The 21824-nt window shown below is 41.0% G+C and overlaps 2 protein-coding genes across 2 annotated transcripts in view; both read left to right on the top strand.

Moving 5' to 3' along the window:
* Positions 1–6674: 6674 nt before the first annotated feature.
* On the top strand, positions 6675–17799 carry LOC122220393 (vascular non-inflammatory molecule 3-like). The gene is made up of 7 exons (XM_042939859.1): positions 6675–6940; positions 7055–7185; positions 11258–11450; positions 12662–12953; positions 13760–14133; positions 15396–15569; positions 16243–17799. Exons 1-7 carry the CDS (start codon positions 6728–6730, stop codon positions 16369–16371), a joined length of 1506 nt encoding a protein of 501 aa, XP_042795793.1. The 5' UTR covers positions 6675–6727; the 3' UTR covers positions 16372–17799.
* Positions 17800–17810: 11 nt separating this feature from the next.
* Positions 17811–21824, top strand: part of LOC122220392 (pantetheinase) — a 59866-nt gene continuing 55852 nt past the window's right edge. Inside the window, exon 1 of the mRNA XM_042939858.1 lies at positions 17811–17962. The gene's annotated coding sequence lies outside the window, so the exon portion shown is untranslated. The remainder of the gene's footprint in view (positions 17963–21824) is intronic.

Genomic DNA, 21824 nt, shown 5'->3' with positions numbered 1-21824 from the left:
CTTCACAAGGTCTGTGGGAGCCATGAACTTTGGGTGCACATCTGTGAGAACACAGGCTTTGCGGCCACATGCAAGCAAGTGATTATGTGATTTCTTAGTAACAAGCTGAACCAAGAAGCAACCTTAGCTCACTCTGAGTCATCATTTTTCAATAGTCTTTGTCCCTGAACTTGTTTCTGTGGTTTAGCTTGTTCAACAGATGCTTCGGTTTTCGAATTTTTTTTATTTATTTATTACAGTTATTACCACTATTAATTCCTATTTTAAGTAGTTTCTCTGAACGTCCTTGTATGTGTCTCTTTGATCTTAAGCCAAAGAGCTTTTTGGATGCTTACTATCTGTCAGGGAGGCCTTGTGCTGGATGGTGATGATAGAACAAAAGTTCTTTTCTTAAGGATCACAGTCGGGAAGAGGAAACAGAACATCACTATCATCACTGTCTTTCTTTAGCAGAGTCATAATCAAATTTGAACACTTAGAAAATGCTTCACACTGGGCTAAAGCATTTTCAAGCATCTCGTTTAATGCTATAATAAAAGCCATAGAATATGATAATGCTGTGACCAATATCAGGGCCAGGAAGGAGTCCATTTTACCTTGGAAGACAAGAAAGGTGACTGAGACCAGCTGGGCAAGTCAGTAACGGCATTCAGGTAGACTTAGCCATGCATACAAAGACATGGGAGAATAGCATGTTGCAAAAAGAGTCCAATAGATTTGGAGGGGTGGGGTGGGCAGGTAAAGGAGGAAGAGGAAGGGGAAACAATAAGAACATGAGCCAAGGACCAGATCACTGAAGCACAAATAAAATGTAGACTGTATCCTGAGGCTAAGAGAAAACCCATTGAAAGATTTTAGAGTCTAATATTATGGTGAGCTAGAGAGTCTTTAAATCATTGATAGCGGTTTGCAGGATGGAGTAGAAAGGAGTAGAGAGAAATTCTAAATGCAGCGTGGCCGTGTAGGAGACAATTCTCAGGGTAGTGGCGGCAGAATAGCCCATCGCGACATGCTTGAGGAGCAGCAAGGGGACCAATACAATTGGAGCCACAGGAACCTGGGGGAAGTTAGTAGGAGTTGATGTTAGGAGTAACAGGAGCCCGGATCATAGTGGGGCTTGTAAGCATGGCAAGAACTTGGCTTTTTGCTCTGAACGAAGTGAGATGCCATTGAAGGATTTTGAGCAGAGGACCGACACAGTTGTTTTTACATTTTAATAGGATTGCTATCGAGCAGAAGTAGAAGCAGAGACACCAAAACCAGGTAGGAAGTTATTGGGGTAATCCAGGCCAGAGATGATGGCGGCTCGGGCCGGGGTTGCAATAGCAAAAGGTCTCCTGATGCAACATGTGTAGAGTGAGAGACCAAGAGAGAAGTAAGGAGAACCCCAAAGGCTTTGGCCTGAAAAACTAGAGGACGAAAAGCCATTAACTGAGATCCGAAAGATTGTAGGAGCGGCAGGAGGGGAAGGCTAAAAGCTCAATTTTGTTTGTGTTGATTTGATGTGTCTATGCAGCCAAATGCAGGTTTTGAGCAGACATTGTGGGCCATGGGCATCTGGAGTCCAGGGGAGAAGTCTGAGCGAAAAGTTATAAATCCGTGAATCACTGAAATATATTTATGGTGTTGAAAGCCATGAAATGAAGGTAATCACCCAGGCAGCGAGTGCAGATAGGAACAGAAGACTTCCAAAAATTGGGATCGGGACGCACTAATGTTAAGAGGTCTGAGGCGGTAAGAAGCAACTAGAAAACGACAAATAGATCCACAAAAACATCCAAAGTAAACAAGCGCAGAAACTGAGAAGGAGGAAGGAAAAGGAAACCCAGAAGAGCCTGGGGAGAGAAAGCAGATTGAGAATGAGGTAATGGCAAGTGTGCTAATAAGTCAAGTCAGATGGGACCGAAAACTGACCGATGGATTTAGTCACGTGATGATCAATGATGAGCTTGGTGAGATGGTGGAATCATGGGGGCAAAATCTCGGTGGGAGGAAAGGAATTAAAACAGAATGGGCACAAGCCCGTAAAGGAGTTTCGTTGTAAAATGGAGCGGGGAAATGGGGCAGGAACCGTAAGGGAATGTCAGATCAGGAGAGTTCCTTTTTAAGATAGGTGATATAATGGGGTATTTGCATGCTGATTATAACCACCCAATAGGCAGAAATTGATGCTGAGTAAGCGAGAAGGATTCCTAAAGGTATATCTTTGGGATCCGCTGCACAAGGACGGAAAGGGGCGTGGGCAGTCATTTACAGTGACAGGAGGAGAGGCAGAGTTGATAGGCTAAGATGCTGGCAAGTGGGCTGATGCTTGCTGGGAACTTAGGGAAGTCTCTGTCTTGTTGGATAAACAGGCCTGGAGTTCAGGAGAAAAGTTTGAGCTAAAGGTAGAGACAGCATAACAGGTAGTCGAAGCTATGCAATAGAAAAGATCTGCTATGGGGAAGAGACAGTCGAATATGGCATGAAAACACCAACTAACAAAATGTGGCTTCTGACCATAAGCACATTAAAAGTTCAGAGAAGAAATGAGCAACAAAGAATGACAAGACTTGAGTCAAAGGGGCAGGGTTTAGCGAGACATCATTCCAGGATCAGAGCAGTAGCGAGTGTATTAAAAAGGATAATAAGAAGAGTGGTCTGAGCTAAGAACAGGAGAGAGAAAATGGCACCAAGTGGGAGAAAGTTCTGGTTGTCTGCCTTGATTTGCTATACATATAGGAAGAATTTTAGTTAGTGGGAGCAATGGTTAAGGGAACTTAAATGGTTTGCAATACTGATTGAAGATTAACGTATCAGGGGTGGGATCAACCCTGTAAGTATGAGGAATGCTTGGCCACAGAGTTAGGACTCTGATAATGGGAATGGGGAGGAAGATTAACAATGGATATTAGAAATAAAGACTTGGGGAGGGCAAACAAATTCTTAGAGATTTTGTTCTAGGGTGCTTTTCCCCTTTAAAATTTGTGCTTTACATATTTTAAAGCAGAATTATATTTATTTTAATACAAAACTCTCCCTAATCCTGCAAGAATTTCAAACTGTCATTCAGGTTACATAGAAACACCTTGTTTAAATAACTTACACCCACAATCCCTATTCTTTATACACATATGAGGCAAAGCCATTGCTAACCACATTTGATAACATTTAATCCGGGTTTCTGTTGATTTCAATATAATAAAAGTTGGTACATTTCCTGGAATTGGGTACTGGAGAGTAAAGGGAAATTCTCATATGTTTTCTTTTGGTTCTATTTGCACAGTCAGGTGAACCAAGACAATAGAATTTCAATTTGAAATATGAAAATAGTTTCCTTTTTCTCATTACAAAGCAATCCATTAGTTTTACAGAATTTCTATGTCACTTTCAATTTTTTTTTTTTTGCCAAAATGAAAATTTGCATCTAATGAACATCATTTTAGCATATAAGGACACATGGAAACTCACTGGGGAAACTGGGAGAAGAAAGGAGTATTCAGATAATGGAAAACGGTTACTGGAATGGAAAGATTTTGAACTCTAGAACCAACCAACCAAACAAATGAGAGGCATTAATCTCCAAAATCTATTGGTTTCTCTATGTCAGATGATTAGAAAGAATCCTGGAGAGAGAGAGCAAGTACCAGTATTAATGATTCTAGAATCAGAGATGTAAATCTTAAAAAAAAATTCCTTTACATGAACTCACTTTCAAAAAAGGGGATTCATTCCAAAACTAGGACAGGAAATTGAGTTTAACAAATCTGAAAACATTTACAGAGCTTAGCACAGTACAAACCTCCACAAAAGCAGCAGAGAGAATCAAAATGTGGCCCCATTCTTAAGGAATTTATAAGGATAATGCATCAGAAAAATAAGAGAATTAAGAGACAATTTAGAACTCTCTTGGAATCATCTAATAGTCTGGAAGTAGGAAGCAAGAAGCAGGATTGGATTTATTGTTCTAAACTGTAGAAGATACATGGTGTAAATTGCATCTCAGTGCAAGAAAGGGTGTTCTAAAAATTTGCAGTGTTCAAACATGAAACAGACTGAAGTTTCAGGTAGCGGATTTCATTCAACAATCATTCATGTATCGGGCTTCCTCACCTATTACACATGTGGGCTGGAGTGATGAGGTTCATCAGTCAGCAAGACGCTTTCTTATCCTCCAGGAGTCACAACCTTGGGACGCATCATCTATAGATAATTATGGATGTTCTGGAAAGATACAACAAGATTCTTTTTTAATATCTTTTAAGAAGACAAGACATACATATTCAGAACAAAATATCGGAATCGGATTTAAATTGAAGGTCAAGACAACAGCAAGCGGTGAGTGGCATTCACCAGGACAAGAAAAATGTGCTCTGATGGCTCAGAAATATTGCTTAGGAGTAGGGGTAGGTTTGAGAGAACTGTACATGGAGTTAGAGCTTAGACAGCGAGGCAGGACATTTCAGGGAGAATTGGGCAGAGAATCATCTAGGTGGAGTAGTGCATGGCGTGTTCAGAGATCAGGGAATGATTCAACTTCACTGAATAAAGTGTTCATAAAGGCAGTTGTAGAGATAAATCCAGGTTGTAGGAGAACTTGAACAATGTCAGCTTTTCCCACATTTCAGGAAATCATGTCATTATGCCATTATCTTTATGATTTTCATACTAACCATATACCATTTTACTTACTTGGTAATCTTTTAAGACGGATGGACATCTTTTGTGTTGCCTCATCCTAAACTCTACTGTCCATGGGTTTAAGAGTCTTAAATTATCTAATAAACATGATAGTTAATCTGTAACTATTAAAAGTATTTATCTGTATATCTTGCAAAATCAACCTGCTTTCCCCTCACGGAGCATGGACCACGTTTGGAGAATTAACGTTTTAAATAATGGCAAATCACGCTTTAGATAATGGAATTTAAGTGACATAACAGGAGCTGGATTTCGGAGAAAATTCATCTGGTGGCTATGTGTCGAATGAACAACTTTGGCCATTGTGGGCGGTAGGAAGATCAATTAAAAAGCAGGACCTGCTTTAGCATAAACAATCAGGACAGGAAGAGATATATTTATTTATTTATTTATTTATTTATTTATTTATTTATTTAATGTTTATATTTGAGAGAGAGAGAGCATGAGTGTGGGAGGGGCGGGCAGAGAGAGAGGGAGACACAGAATCTGAAGCAGGCTCCAGGCTCTGAGCTGTCAGCACAGCGTGCACGAGGGGCTCAAACTCACTGACCATGAGATCATGACCTGAGCCGAAGTTGGATTCTCAACTGACTGGGTCACTCAGGTGCCCCAGGGCAGGAAGAGATGTTTAAAAGAAACTTTACAATGAATTAGATGTGGGAGCAACGGGAGAGGAAAATGTCTGAGAGTCCAGTTAAATGGATGACACCTATATCTAATATTTTAAAGATGTTCAGCTCTTTAGAGGCACAAGGAAATCATTTCCTGAAAATGAGATTTTGGATGATGTAATAGTACAAGTATTTAGGGAAGAGGACTTCACTTAAAAAAATGGGCAGATTTGGGGCGCCTGGGCGCCTCAGTCAGTCGGGCGTCTGACTTCGGCTCAAGTCATGATCTCGCGGTTCATGAGTTCAAGCCCCATGTCGGGCTCTGCGCTGATAGCTCAGAGCCGGGAGCCTGCTTCGAATATGTGTCTCCCTCTCTCTCTGACCCTCCCCCACTCACACTCTGTCTCTCTCAAAAATAAATAAACATTAAAAAATTTTGTTTTAAATGGGCCAATTCTATAAAGATGAAGAAATTGTATGATCTGAAGCCTAACTTCTTGGTTTTCAACACATGAGCTCTACAGCAGTAGCCAGATTCTGGAGACGCCCAGAGACTCAACTCAGTGGGCACTCATTAACTTATTGACCAGGTTATAATCTGTGTTTTGCAAAGTGGTCAGAGAAACTTCCTACATTTCAGACTATTTTACAGTCTTTCGGAGGGAAGCCAGCAACTGTGGTTCCTGCTGAAATCCTTTTATAATGCAAAAATTGAGGGCCACTGGTTATGAACCCAATCATAAGCAGGTATATCTATTCTCCTTTGGCATTTTATGAGCTCTGTTGAAACTGGAGCTTGTCTTACGCTCTGTTCTGTGTCTGCTACAGCCACATGTATAAGTTCTTAGCACGTTGTTATGCTGGGTGCCTTCTAGAAGAGAGTTCAGTATTGGCCTTATTAATGGAACCATTGAGCTACCAGGAAAATATATTTTATTTTAAAAAAGAGTTCAACAGGGGTGCCTGGGCGGCTCAGTTGGCCAAGCATCAGACTTCTACTCAGGTCATGATCTCACGGCTCATGAGCTCAAGCCCTGCATTGGGCTCTGTGCTGACTCTCTCTCTCTCTGTCTCTCTCCCTCCCCCCACTCATGCATGTGCTCTCTGTATCCCAGAATTAATAAATAAACTTTAAAAAAGGAGTTCAACAGCCAGTGGTTTTTGGCTTGAACTCATCTGATTCACTCACTAATTTCACTTCTAGAGGTGAATAACCCTTGAACCACTGTCAACAAGAACATTGCCCACTTGAGTCAAAGTCATTTTGTACTTCTGGCTGTCAGTTTTCTTGCGCAACATTCTTTCTTAATGTGTTGTGTAATGTTATTTCTGTGAAAATATAAATACCCGGAAGCGAGCGGGTTTTACCCTAAAACTTTCTCCAGTGATACCAAATATGAGAATCTGAGTTTACCGAAGATCACCAACTTCTAGCTATGATTACATCATATTTTCCAAAATATGTGGCACTATTTGCCATCTGTGTCCTATGTGTCGGTGCACTGGACACTTTCATTGCTGCAGTGTATGAACACGCTGTCATATTACCAAACAGAACAGAGACACCAGTTTCCAAAGAAGAAGCTTTGCTCCTGATGAACAAGAACATAGATGTTTTGGAGAACGCAGTTAAGCTGGCAGCCAGGCAGGTATTGTCCTTTCTTACGCTGGCTGGGATATTGTAGAGGAAATTTGAAACTTGGAAAGAGCGTGGGTATTTGGAATTTGTGAAAGACTGTTTTGCTCATACTTGTTTTGAGCAGGGTGCACATATCATTGTTACCCCAGAAGATGGAATTTATGGCTGGGTTTTCACAAGAGAGACCATTTACCCCTATCTGGAAGATATCCCAGACCCAGAGGTGAACTGGATTCCATGTACAGATCCCCAGAGGTAATGTCATTACCCTTTGATTTTTGAACAAAAAAATTGTGATATTGCAAAAATACAAATAACAAATCCATTAAACTTGACTCGTTCTCTTTTCTGGCAATCGATTTATGGCTCTGGACCCACGAGCCTCTTCATACTGTGTGCCGTCTGGCATGGCTTGAGATGATGATTCTTGGTTGGTTATTTATTGTGGCTTTCTTTAATGAACGGCCTGTGTGTACATAGTTTTTATAAGAAATATACTCCATGGGGTTTCAACAAAGTGAAAAAGTTGTACTAGTTGGGACTTCTGTCCCCAAATAAAGTAAGCTCACCCATGAATACCTGCCTCCTTTGCAGGAATGGTGAAAAGATAAATGAACTTATGTTTCCAAAGAGCTCTGATATCACTCTCATTTGCCTTGTGATGAGTATGGCAGGTGGAAACTGCACAGGACTTGAAAAAGGAAACATCATTTCCAAGACAATACCACCTCCTAGCTCTGTGATGGGCGGCAGATCACCTAAATACTTCACATCTCCGTTTCTTTATCCACGAAACAGCGATAATAAAATTTCCTGTCCTACTTCCTTTACAGAGTAGACAAGAGTGTCAACTGAAGTGATACATGTAGAATCTAAACACAGTTGTGCTGCCTCCAACGTTAGCTGTCACGATTCCTTTTTTTTTTTTTTTTTTTTTCACAAAAATAATTGGATCTGGGGGCGCCTGGGGGCTCAGTCGGTTAAGGTCCCGCTTCGGCTCAGGTCATGATCTCACGGTTTGTGAGTTCCAGCTCCACATCCGGCTCTGTGCTGACAGCTCAGAGCCTGGAACCTGCTTCGGATTCTGTCTCCCTCTCTCGGTTCCTCCCCCACTCGCACTCTGTCTCTCTCTCTCTCTCTCTCTCAAAAATAAATAACGATTAAAAAAAAATAAAAATAAAGGATAATTGGATCTGAACTTCTTTGTTTTCTTGTCTTTGAGAAATGTAAGCAATTATTAATAGCTGTAGTTTAAGCATAACTTTTCAATGTTTATTTTATTTTTGAGAGACAGAGAGACAGAGCATGGGGGGGGGGGCGGGGCAGAGAGAGAGGGAGACACAGAATCCAAAGCAGGCTCCAGGCTCCAGGCTCCCAGCTGTCAGCACAGAGCCTGATGCGGGGCTTGACCTCACAAACTGCAAGATCGTGACCTGAGCTAAAGTTGGACACTCAACCAACTAAGCCACCCAGGCACTTCGTTTAAGCATAACTTTCTTAGGGAACATCTGTATAAAACATAAGACAGATTTATGAAATTATTTTAGATGTATTTACTTTTTAAAATAGTTTATATGTAATTCCTTTAAAAGGCAAAATCTATGCATTAAAAAAAAATTTAATTTGCTAATTTTAAACTTGCAGGCATCTGTTCCGAACTATATCTATTGTACAAGAAAAAGAATGTCTTCAATAATTTTAACATTTGAAATTGACTGGGGGGGGGGGTCAAGTCCAACGTTGCAACATGGGAGTTCTACTGTGTGGGTCAGTTTCGCCCAGGAGTTTCACCTTTGAAAAAATAATCTAAGTGTTGCATCGTCTATGTTTACAGTAACCGCATTAACTATAACTCAATGTTTACTTGATCATGAGGTTTGTTTTTTTTTCCCCCAGAGCAGGAAGGACTCATTATCTGCAATAATCCAAGAGGCTGATTCTAAAATTCACTTTATTTGCCTGGGCTGATAATACTGACTTTCCTAGGGGAAAGAGGTCCTGAATCCTGATAATTAATCACAGATGAATTATTTTAAGTTGGGAAGGTAGATGACTGATGAAACTTCAACATTATTGAGGGTTGCAGACATTTACTCAAATGGTAAGCTTTCAGCCTGACTTACAAAAACAGAAATCCGATATTTAATAAGACGGTAATATTGGTTTTAAAAAAGGCCACCATTTCTTCCCTAGTAATATTTATACTTAAAGGGGATAATAGAGGGCCACCTGGTTATCCTTGTGTATTTAAATACTATCATTGACAATACTGACCTGTCCCATGCTTCCTTGAGCATTACCCATGAGGAGTAATAGAAGATATTAAAATGCCCTAATTATTTAGCAGAAAGAAAGAAAGAAAGAAAGAAAGAGAAAGAAAGAGAGAGAGAGAGAGAAAGAAAGAAAAAGAAAGAAAGAAAGAAAGAAAGAAAGAAAGAAAGAAAGAAAAAAGAAAATAGGTGATAGTTTTATTGAAAGTTTTAAAGAATATCAATGTTAACAATGTTGCTGTGTTTTTCCTGAGGGCAAAAAAAAAAAAAAAAAAAAAAAAAAAGAAATGATCTGAAACAGTAGTCATAAATCATAAATCATAAATCAATCACTGTCATAAATTTGCCCTTTCTCTTCAAAGATTAAGTCCACATCAACTGTAGAGAGGCTGAGAGATGATGGAGAGAAACCAAATGGCTTCTAGAAGCAGTAAATCCATCAGTTTCCTGGGTTGTCCCCCTGTAGTTACAAAGTCCATAATGGCCATTATTTCTTCATGGAGCATCTACGTGGTTCCAGGAATTGTACCTGGTACACTAGACATATTGTCTCATTCACTTTATGTGACAGGTACAACTATTTCTATTTTTCATATCAGGGAAAAAAGGAGGCTTACGGTCTCATATTGGTAATTAACATGGCAGGAAATCAAAGCCAGCCACTTCCATCTGAGCCCTGATAACTGGTAGACTTGGAGCACCTGGATGCACCATATTGTATTTGAAATCACCAGTGACCAGTGAATCCACTCCTTTGACAGAATGTTCTGGTTGCAAATTTTTTTCTCCTCTGCATATCTGTCTCTCTATAACGTTAGTCTTTGTACTGCCTTTATTACTTTATATATTATCATTGTATATATATGACTCACCTCCTTCAGATTAGAGCCTTTCAAATATTTGAAGCCACCTATCATTCCACCTATTTTGTCACCTCAATCTCTTCTTATTTCTTGGTTAATGTCCCCAATGTAGATGGATTTGGCAATACTTTGAGAAGCAATTTCATAGTCTGTATTTATCTCAGGGTTTCTCGTGAACACCCTTGCAGGCAGGCAGAAAGCAATTATGTTGTACTGACAGATAAGGAAACTGAGCCAACACAGTGAAGTCCCTTCCTTCCTCCCTCCCTCCCTCCCACCTTTCTTTCTTTCTTTCTTTCTTTCTTTCTTTCTTTCTTTCTTTCTTTCTTCTTTGTTTCTTTCTTTCTCTCTCTTTCTTTTTCTTTCTCTCCTTTTTCCTTTTCTTTCTCTCTTCCTTTCTTTTCTTTCTCCTTCCTCCCTCCCTTTCTTCCTCCCTCCCTCCCTTCCTCCCTCCTTCCCTCCCTTCCTTCCTGAAACATTTCAAGCACATAATGATGCATTTGTTCTCTATAGAAGACGATTGACATAGGAGCAACTATTTACTGCTTCCTAGTAAGAGTATGGCTAGAATTATAGAAAAGGTCCTCCCCATTAAAAGAGTGTGTTAAATTTCAAGCCCTTCCTTTGCCTGCCTAGAAGCACTTTATAAGAGAAAGCTTTCCTTCTCTTCTTTCTCCTCTTCCTCCACCATCTTTCCAGTGTTTCCGTCTCACACTGCAACTGAGAGTCTGGCACATTAAAATAGGTTAGCCTTCAGGGGAGGCGGGGGGATGGGCAAGATGGGCAAAGGGGAGTGGGAGATACAGGATTCCCGTTATGGAATGAATTAGTCATGGACTAAAAGGCACAGTATAGCAAATGTAGTCCATGGTATTGTCATAGTGTTGTGTGGTGACAGATGATAGCTACACTGGTAGTGAGCATAGCACGACATCAAGGACTGTCGAATCATTAGGCTGTACACCTAGAACTAATGTAACAATGTGTCAACTATACGTCAATAAAAAATAAACAAGGTAAACTAGGTTAGCTTTCGTAAATATGAAGACTATATTGCATGTGGAATTTTAGATCTTTTCTGATTTGATTCTTAACCTAGAGCTTGTGTTCTAAGTAACAGGCAAATAAAGTATGTTCTGGAAGATTAGAAATCACTCAAGTACAGTAAGTTTAAGGCCATATCTATTAAATCAGGTTTGGCTACACCCCAGTGCAACAAAGGCTCAGCTGCCTGGCCAAAGACAACTCCATCTACGTTGTGGCAAATATTGGGGACAAGAAGCCATGCAATGCCAGCGACCCTCAGTGTCCCCCCGATGGCCGTTACCAGTACAACACTGATGTGGTGTTTGATTCTGAGGGTAGGCTGGTGGCACGCTACCATAAGGTAAGAATATCTTCTTGTGTTTGTTTGTGGTATATATGTACATTCATTTCTTGAACATGGCCGAAAGAACTGTTACGAACGCGTCTCTTGATTATTACGCTTTAGTTGAAAAGGGGGTTTCATTTACTCTGGTCTCATATAAGGGTTCTGAGTTTGAATTAAGCATGGAGTAGAATTTGGCAGAATATTGAATGTGATCATAGTCTCACAAAGATGTTAATAGTCTCTGAGAAAGAAGGAGAAATGCTGTTATACCCTGGTTAGTGTTTTGGCTCAATTCATTGACACTCATAGCATGACTAAGCTTTATCAGATGTAGTCTGTCCCTCAGAGGCTCAAAAGACGTCAGCTATTCCTCTAGCTCTCTTAACTTGTGTTACAGCTTTTACTCGAGCTGTGCTTTTAGAGACCCCATGGTGCTCAACATAAAGCTCACATTCTGTAGGAGCAAAATCCAGAGGAAGAGTGTATTTTTGTCCTGCCTTGTAGACCTCGTCATCACGCCTTGACTCCAGTTAGGCTACGTGCCTTCCTTGAGCCGATCCCTGCGGGATGAAGGACAAGCTTCCACCTGCGTGTAGGGTAGAGGAGCAAGTGACCCTCACTGAAGGGGAGGGGGTGTTGTCAGAGCACAAATATGTACACATCAAGCCTCATGGTACATAGTATCTGAGCAAGTATTCTTGACCCGGGGCAAAGTGGAATTGGGGAGCAATAATCAAGCTGGAAAAAAATTACCAATGGCTCACTGATTAACAAGTGTGAGCTATTACCTTGCCTAACTTTAAATGTACTTCACTTCTATAAACCTAGCCGTATCGAAGGGAGATATGACAAAGTTAATTTTATTACTACATGCTAGGTTTCACACTGGCAGTGTTGTTGGTATTTAAAGAATACAGTGACAAAAAATCTGAAGTTTATAAGATTCAGATTTTCAACCTGTGATGTTAAGAGAAATAGTCACCTTTCAAATATCGTTTTTAGATATGATTTCGTTCGTTAGTTGTGGAAAGGTGGAGTTTTCTGGCCAGCACCGTCGTAATAAAACTCCTAGACAGTGGTATACTGGGTTTGATTTCTGCAAATGTATGTGCAATAGTTTTAAATATGCATGTCAACATGGCTGGGAAAAAAATTTGATGGGTATGAAACACCTCTCTTTGGTAGTTTTCTCATGAATTTCCCCCTTCTTTGCTTTTTGTTAACAGTACAATCTTTTTGCGCCTGAAATTCAATTTGATTTCCCCAAGGATTCAGAATCTGTGACTTTTGAGACTCCTTTTGGGAAGTTTGGCATTTTCACTTGCTTTGACATTTTTTCTCACACCCCAGCTGTGGTGGTGGTGGATGAGTTTCAAGTGGACAGCGTTCTCTACCCGGTGGCGTGGTACAACACACTGCCCCTTCTGTCGGCTGTTCCCTTCCACTCTGCGTGGGCCAGAGCCATGAGAGTCAACTTGCTTGCTGCGAATACCCACAACACCAGCATGCACATGACAGGTAACTCACACGTGTCCTGCACCGACTGGCCATGATAGCCTTAGACAGTATTCATTGATTTCCAAGCCACACTTGTCTTTAATAATTCCTTTATTAATTCTAATGTCACAAAATTAATAATAGCCTGGCTTCAGTGCCCATATGTTTTAAGGACCATTATCCCTATGAGTACGGAAGGAGGTAAACGCTATTATCTCAATTTCACATGAGGGAACATTGGAGTTAAAGAGAAGTCAAGTCGCATGAACAAACAAACAAACAAAAACAAGCAAAAAAAGAAAAACAAAGCCAGATCTAAAGAACTTCGCTGCCCGCATCCATCAGTAATAGTGAAATAAATCTTTGTGGTTAAGGTGATAAAATGATTTTAGACTTAACCAGAGTTTATCCTTCATTGCATCCATGTTCAAGGTAATACAAGCTCCCCTCTTGACTGCTTGGGTTATTCATTGATCCAGATGAAGAAACTTAAACACAAATAAATTAGACAGGTCAGCAGAGAGCTAAAATTATTCTTCGTGTTGGGGAATTTTCTAGTTGTTTGTTAAGTTGGTTAAAAAAAGAGGTAGTTTAAGTAAAAAAGTCAATTGACCCAAGTCAATTGATAATTTCAGTGTAAGCAGAACCTAATGGAGGACACAGAGGCAAATGGGAACGATGCCAGGCTAACAAGCTATCTCCTTAACTATCCTGAAAGTGCTTATGCTTTCATAAAGCCATATCGAATTTCTCTGGGGGATGATTTTATGAGTTTGTAACCATGCAAAATTTGGAACCAATATTTGCGTTGCCTTGTGTCGCCATAGGGAGTGGAATCTACGCACCGGAAGCGGTCAAAGTGTATCACTATGACATGGAAACAGAGAGTGGCCAGCTGATGCTGTCCGAACTGAAGTCCCGGCCGCGAAGTGAACCCACCTATCCTGCAGCTGTTGACTGGAGTGCTTATGCCAGAAGTGTCAAGCCATTCTCGTCTGAACAGTCGAATTTTCCGGGGATGATTTATTTTGATGAGCTCACCTTCATTGAGCTTAAGAGAAACACAGGAAATTACACAGTTTGCCAGAAAGACCTGTGCTGTCACTTAACTTACAAGATGTCGGAGAAACGAACAGACGAGGTTTACGCACTAGGTGCTTTTGATGGACTGCACACAGTAGAAGGTCAATATTACCTACAGGTAAACAATAGTGACGTAAGTTAGAATGGATTGTTTATTAGTTTTTCTTCTGGATCATCGCTGCATTTCTTTAAAAATCGTGCTGGATTCAGTTACTTGGTAGCCCGTTACAGTCATCACTGAAGTTTTCCCCCAGAACACTTTGTTTAGTCTTAGCAAGAACAGAATGTCTTCTCTTGGCTGCAAGGTAAAACATAAAGCGAGTTGATGAGCTCTCAGCCAGCTGGATTCAAGTTGAAAGGCTGCAACCTCCACGCCTTCTCGTTTTGTGTCAGGTTACTTTAGAACAGTGCTTTTCGAACTGTCTTCAACAGGAGTCCAGAATCAGAAGTCCGTTTCATGTTACGATGCTGTGCGGTCAAGATGCGTGATGGTAATTGAAACAAATATTTTATTTATTACTTCAATTAGAATTAGAAGTAGCCATAATTATGAGCAATAGCAGTCTGACTTTTAAAATCCAATTTATTGCATTTCACTTTATTTAAAAGAGACAGAGAGAGAGAGAGAGAGGGAGAGAGAGAGGGAGGGAGTTAGTCCTGACCTGTTGAACTGAATTTCGGATTCACTAATAGCCTCTGACCTCCAGTTTGAAAAGACTGCTTAAGAGGTGTAGGGGATAAAGGCAGGCCATCCCAAGAGGAGCCATTTGGGCATGAAGATTATTGTGAATTAAAAAAGCAATTAAAAGCCAGAAGATTCAGAAAAAGCTCTTTACCTCCCCCACAACTGCCTACAAGAATTTAGGTAGAGGATCTGCTTCAGAAAGGGAGCTATCAGGGTAAGTAAGGATGTGAGGACAGGAACCAGGTGTGGCAAACAGGGAGGAGCCTCACAAGGCCTGTTGGATCAAAGGCCTCCACATTCCAACGTTTCTAAGAGGCCCGGCAAATATTTGTGTACCAAATGTTTATTCTTTCTCATCTTACTGTAAATTGCATTCCTTCCCTTTGAAGTCCCAGACCCCTACGCCCTCCTCCTTATTCCAGAACGATATGCGCACCTCATTTTGCCTGTCTTGGGAATTGCCATGTCTGTGTGGATTCCCAAATGTACAAAATTCAATTTGACGTTCTCCTGTTAATCTGTCTCGTGTCCATTCAATTCTTAGTCTGGCCAGAAGGACCTTGACGGGGACAGGAAATTCTTCCTCCCTGACAGATGCGACCTAACAAATCTTCCTCTATTCCTTGAGATTGTGTCTTTCATGGAGAAACTATTTCCAAGATCTCTGACTACTTCTCTCTCCTTCGCCTACACAGATATGCACATTACTGAAGTGTCAAATCAGTGACCTGCGAACTTGTGGGGAGCCCGTGGGGTCAGCTTTCACCAAGTTGGAAGAATTCTCCCTCAGCGGCACATTTGCAACACGTTATGTTTTCCCACAGATCATTCTCAGTGGAAGTCAGCTTGCTCCTGAAAGGTATTATGAGGTAGGAGGAATTCAGGATGGTCAATTTCTTTGAACAGATGGGGTAAACTAGCACCATGGAAATCTTTGAGATTGTGACACAGTGTTGCAGTGCTGTGGTTCACATTATACAGGCAGAGCTTTAAAGACACAGGAAGCTTTAATATGGAAGAGAAATTGTGGTTCTAGATGTCTTTAGGCTGTGACAGAGAATTTGGGGTTCACTTTTTCTACATAAATGCGATGCTGAGATCCAAGGCAACAAACAGTAGGGTTATGGACGACGGCAGCTAATGTTCTCTTTATTTGCATAAGTAAATAAATTTTTTCTTAATGGTGTGGAAGGCCCAAGTTAAACACATTAAGCAATGCACCTACAGCTTATTTCATGGGTATGTTATTTTGAGAAGTTGTTATAATGATAGCAATAATGAGAGTAATAATGGCGGTGCTTCATGAGTTAAAAGAATTTTTTTTATACGTCATCTTTTTTAACCACCTGTGTGGTAGTTTATTTGCTGCACTTTCACCCAAATCTCTCTACCCTTCGACCTTTAGATCTGACACACAGGTCTTCTGACACCAAGTCCCGTGTGCCTGTCTGTTACTATTTTAGAATGATGCTGTCTGAGAAGGCCTCTGGGCTGGAAACCAAAGCTCTGCATTGGAGTTAATCCTTTGCTCTCTTTGATCAGGTCTTGAGAGACGGACGTCTGAGGAGCCGAAGCAGAACCCCTCTGCCTGTCTTAGTTTTGGCCCTGTACGGAAGAGTGTTTGACAAAGACCCTCCGCGCTTGGGGCAAGGACCCCGGAGATTAGAATGATCCCTTTCCGCCGGCACACTTTCAGGATTACCCTGGCAAAGAAAGGGAGAGGAAAAAAAAAAAAAAAAAAAAGCTTCATGTCTGTTTAGAAGAGATGTCACAAATTGGCCGGAGCAACAAACTTAAAACGTGAAAAGCAGTGGATGGGTTTTATATGTTTTACGTTTTTCGTATTTGATATATAGCACCAACTCATTTATGGGAGCTGCATGTGGGATCCGTGTAGGTGCAATGTAAGTATATGTGAGTATATGTGTGTGTAGCAGAACATGCAGTTAAATGGAGGGGGACTTAGAAAACTCCTTTTGTGTTAACTACTCTGATATATGTGAATGTTTTTCTATCATTTGTAAATACACAGGGGGCACCTTAAGTATGCAGAGGGCTTTGGATCCTCGTTGATTACGATATAGGAAGTAAAAAAACAAAGGCATCTCCTAAAGTAATTATGAGTAACTTTTCAAAAAATTTTGAGCAACTTGTTAACTGATTAAAATTCTTCTATTATCTGTTTATTATACTCTTAAGTTCCAATTGTATGGAAATCAGATCCTTAGGACGGAAACAAAAAAGGAAAAATGATCTCCCTCAGACCACACCCTGTCTCCTTCTGGAAATATTCTATCCTAAAATTTATCCAATCCTGATTAAGCCCCCTGGATCCTCAGATTTGTTGCAGTCTGTGTTACACTGGGAGCTTCCTTAGAAAGGGCCACCCTGTCACCTTTCCCCCAGTTACCATTGGTCTCTCAGCCCTGTTACCCCTGAGCTCTTTTTTTTCCAGGTGGTCACTGATTAACACTGGGAAGAGACACACAGGAGAGCAGGGAGCTCTCTGGTTCATGCGGGAGTGGGTGGGGATCACTCTGGGCTGGGGACATCTTTTTCACACAGACGATGACAGTTGCTCTCCTAGGCTTCTCCCAGATGCTTATTTCCATTCCATTTAGTTCAACCCAGTTCCAGGAGGCCGGAGATGTTCTGAGCAGCAGACGATCCCCTTGATCTCTGCTCCCGTCAGGTCTGGATTTCCTCTCCAGGGTCTATGACATTCAGATCCCAAGATTGTACCAGTGCCCCGGACTCTTCCATGCGGGACATGGGCATCTTCTGTCCTGATGGTCTTGTGCTGGCTTTTTCTAGAATTCTTCCCTCTCTTTCCTAGACATTTGTCTGGTGACAGCATTAGTACCTGGTGGCCCCAGCCTCCTCACCACCCTTCACCCCATGCATGTTATGTAAGCGACCTCTGCCCCCTTTCTCTAGCATGAGGAGACTACAGAATCACCAGATCCTGTGAGTTTCTCCACTCCTACTCACGATGACTCAACAAACAAGCTGTCTCTCTGGAAGTTGTTTTGATCCTTATCTTTTAATACCACATGATTTTTATTTCTTTGACCTCTTTAGTCTCTCTCCTATCTCCCCCCCCCCCCCCCCCCACTTTATTTACCATGACTTATAAATGAGGAGCTCTGATAGACTCACTCCTCAGAGCAGCGACTTCCTCATCTAAATTCTTTCTTTGGAGAGTGAAATCCTTCTTTTGGCTTCAGCTAGTATTCCTGAGTCAGCAGAGTATAATCTACAGGTGAGCAAAAATGTTTTTTTTCTTTTTATGGGAGCCAGTTTGGCCACAGAACAATGGTTAGGACTGATAGTTAAAAAAATAAATGTTTTATTAAGTTCTGTGGCAAAAATATATACATTCTTACAATGTAAATAACTGTACCAATCAGATTCACGTCTGTAGAAAGTTGAAAGTGTTCTAGTCAGTAAGTATTAAATAACAAGAATTCAACTGAGTAGATTTAAAGACCAAATTGGCTTCATTCAGTGATTTATGAGTCCAGCAGCATTTCATCTAGGGGGGAAAAAAAAACAAAAACAAAACTCCATTGAGGTTTAGAAAAAGGAAGGTTTTTAAAGGCAGAGAGGGAGTGGAAAAAGAAAAATTATTATCAAACAATGCATTATTTTATTCAAGGTGGCTCTCCTACGGGGAGCTTAAGGATTAAGTTCTAGTACAGCCCAGGAAATTTCAGGTTGTCTGGTTAAAGTTCACATTTCTGGGAGAAGCTGAAGCTGCCAGTTAGGTTAGGTATTAAGTCTTGGTGGGGTTTAGAATAAGTGACTCCATTTTGGAACTGCTGTCTTCTTTTTAACAATATTAATATCTAGACATATATATTTAGTAGCAACACAGAGGCAGATTTCTTATCTTTTATCATACATAACATACTCTAACTCTGACTCTGATCCCACTTCTGATCACCACCTACAATTCTGACACCCAATTCTGAGGTGGGGGAGGAGGGTCCCACACCATTAAGCAATTGTCTGACACCAGCTGGAGGTCCTACAATTCAACTCAATTCTGATACTATATACCTAGAGACAGTGCTGGGTCCCACAGTTGAGGGGCTTAGCCCCACAAAACTGCCCTCTCCCCACTTTAGACGTCAAGCCCAGATTGTCACCTGTGCTTCTGACTGACTGGTTATACAAAGGAGGGTCCAAGGACCCCCTCCTTCGGTTTGGTTAATTTGCCCTAGTGGCTCACTAGAACTCAGAAACATTTTACTTACTGGATTACTAGTGTAAAAAAAACAAAATTCAACCGAGTAAATTTGAAGATCTAATTGTCTTTGGAAATGATTCATGAGTCAGGCAGGCAGCCTCCCACTGCAAGTGGAGGGGAGCTCCCCGGAGCTAAATAAGAAAAAGGTATTTAAAGGCAGAGAAAGGGCATAAAAAGAAATAGGTAGAAAAATAAAGTAAAATAAAATAAAATAAAATAAAATAAAATGAAATGAAATGAAATAAATAAAAAAGAAGAAGAAGGAGAAGGAGAAGAAAGGAATTTATTAGCAAGGAATGCATTGTTTAGGCCAAGTTGCCCTTCTAAGTGGTCTAGAATTGACCAGGAAATTTGATGTTGACTGGTTACAGGTTACATGGGGTAACATTTGGGGTGTTGCAATTGCAGTAGGTTAGGTAGTAAGTCTTGGTTTACTTGATGGGGTTTTGGGGTGATGATGGGTTGGTCCAGAGCCAATGGCCAAGGAAAAATTCTTGAAGACGTCTTTGGTGCAAAAAGGTGATTTTATGAAAGCACGGGGACAGGGCCCGTGGGCAGAAAGAGCTGCACTGGGGTTGTGACGGGTAACTGATTATATACCATCAGGTTGGGAGGGGGTCAGGGATAGAGTAAGTCTCTAAGGTATTTTGGAAGCAAGGTTTTCAGGACCTTGAGGCAGCTGAGCTCCTAGAGGGAGGTCACTCTGTCTGTTTCAAGGACTTGTCGATGGGCCATAGGCAGTAAGGGGATTTACTTTTTCATTTGCCTTTGTTTCCCACATCATCATGGCAAGTACTTAAACCCCGTTCCATCTTGATGAGGGTGATAGTAGGGCTCCAAGAAACAGAGTCTATAGGTTTCTGGAGATTAAGCTACGGATAAGATTGCATTTTTTTTTGCATTTTACTAAGTTATCTGTAAACTGAAGGTGACTCCTGTCCTGCATGACTGTGATCTCTATCAGTCAACCATTTGCTTTCTTTCCTTTCCCCTGTTCTTGGGCAGCCAGGGGTGTCTGAGAAATATCACGCATATCCCACCTAGTGATGGCAGGGGGTTCTGTTAGCCTGTACTTTGCCCTCAGCTTGCCCCAGGCTCCCTCATCCTACTTGACTTGGGGCCTTAACCTAAGTGATGCCATTTTGGGTCTGTGATTTTCTTTTTAACAATCCCCTCCTTTTGATCAGACTTTCAACTTACCTGAGAGATGTGATCAAAATTTAAGGCAGTAATGCCACTGCTCTGAAGTTCTTGAAGCTTTTGTTGATTCTTTGTGTGGCGTTCACAGGTCATGACTTTTTTCTTTACCTCTGTGATATCTGCGGATTATGAGTTTAGGTTTGCACCCTGTAAGTCAGTCATCCTTGGTTCCTTTGCTGATGCATTTAAAAATTTTGAAAGAATATCAGGTACCAGGAAGGCTGTTATGATTACTATAAGTGGGATAATTCCCGACGTTTGGAGTATACTTTGAAGTCATGGTCCCTGCTGTCGGGTCGTTGAGCACAACAGTCAAGAAAAGAAACCTTGAAAAAGGTGCAAAAAAGGTGCTTTTATTAAAACCAGGGACAGGACCCAGGGGCAGAAAAAGCTGCACTTGTGATGGTGAGGTGTGACTGATTATATATTTTGGAGTTTAACACGCAGGGATTTCTGTATGTTAAAGAAGACTTCTAGGATCCCAGAGGTCTGGCTATTGTCAAGCTAAGGTTGCTTTTCGTCTCTAGCAAAGCATTAACATTAAGGCAGTTTGTGAGTTCCTTAAGGAATGTCACACTCTGCAGGTCTCAAGTATTTATCAATGGGCTGCAGGTTGTAAGGAAATTTTATTTGCATTTTTTTGCCTTTGGTCTCTTCATTAGTCTCTTCCCACCCCGACTCTCCACACCCCCCCCCCCCCCCAACAATTTTGACCCTTAAATCTTTGAGATTGCTGAGGTGGAAGGTCTTGTCTTCTGTAACCTTTTCCTATGTAGAGATGTCCCTACCTATGGGTCAACATTGGTCAGTTGGGGAATTTATATAAAGGAGTTACGAAAGGCAGAGGCAGTCAAGTCCAAGACAGACAACATACATGAATCTCTTTCATCTGTCAGCTTGAAGTCATGGAAGTGAAGGAGCTAAGGCACCAGGCAGGGAGACACTGGAAGAGACCACAAATTAAGATCAATATTATTATGAGAAAAAGAAGCCTAATAAAGAGACCTGTGGTAGTTGGACTGAAATTTTCCTTCCGTCCAGGAGCTTAACCAATCATTAAGGGAGAGAGAAGGATGATGTAAAGTGCCAATTTGGGGATTCATATCTTTTAGCAATCTTGTTATGTGTCTGTGATAATCTGGAATATATCTTTTAAATATTCTGGAATATATACACTACATTCCGTTTTGATAATGGCACAGGTAACTACTTGTGCAGCTGTTAAAGCAGGTAAGGTCATTTAATTTTGTAGAACTGCTTTACATATCTGCTTAATGTCAGCACTGAGTAAGGAAATACTGCTTTGTGAGTCATTTAGTGCTTTTACAGTTTATTGATTAAGGGCTTCCATATGCCAAATGACATTCTCTAGTCCCATTGATGGAACAAAGATGGACATTAAGTGATCATATCGGTGAAGTATTGATCGTGTCCGTTGTTGTTTTAAATCTGGAAGATTAGCCAGGGTTGTCATGGTTTTCATAATACACCCATAAGTCCAAGCAAGACTCAAGGGGCAATGACCTATTATCCATCCTGGAGGAAGCCAGGGCCATAGGTTAGATCCACATAACCATTGGATCCCATTTGGAGCTACCCATCCAATTCTGGGCTACCCTGTCCAATCAGTAGCAAACCAATCAGAAGCAAACCAATCAGTAGCCCGGAATAC

The sequence above is a fragment of the Panthera leo genome, chromosome B2 (genome assembly GCF_018350215.1).
Source record: "Panthera leo isolate Ple1 chromosome B2, P.leo_Ple1_pat1.1, whole genome shotgun sequence".
NCBI lineage: Eukaryota > Metazoa > Chordata > Mammalia > Carnivora > Felidae > Panthera > Panthera leo.
The sequence above is the reverse complement of the archived record's forward strand: the minus strand, read 5'-3'. Positions and strand labels throughout refer to the sequence as shown.

Coding starts and splice junctions, on each gene's coding strand:
- LOC122220393 (XM_042939859.1), top strand. CDS start 6,728: ATGATTACATCATATTTTCCAAAATATGTGGCACTATTTGCCATCTGT. Junction 12,954..13,759: donor CACCAGCATGCACATGACAG/GTAACTCACACG, acceptor GTGTCGCCATAG/GGAGTGGAATCTACGCACCG. Junction 15,570..16,242: donor CTCCTGAAAGGTATTATGAG/GTAGGAGGAATT, acceptor CTCTTTGATCAG/GTCTTGAGAGACGGACGTCT.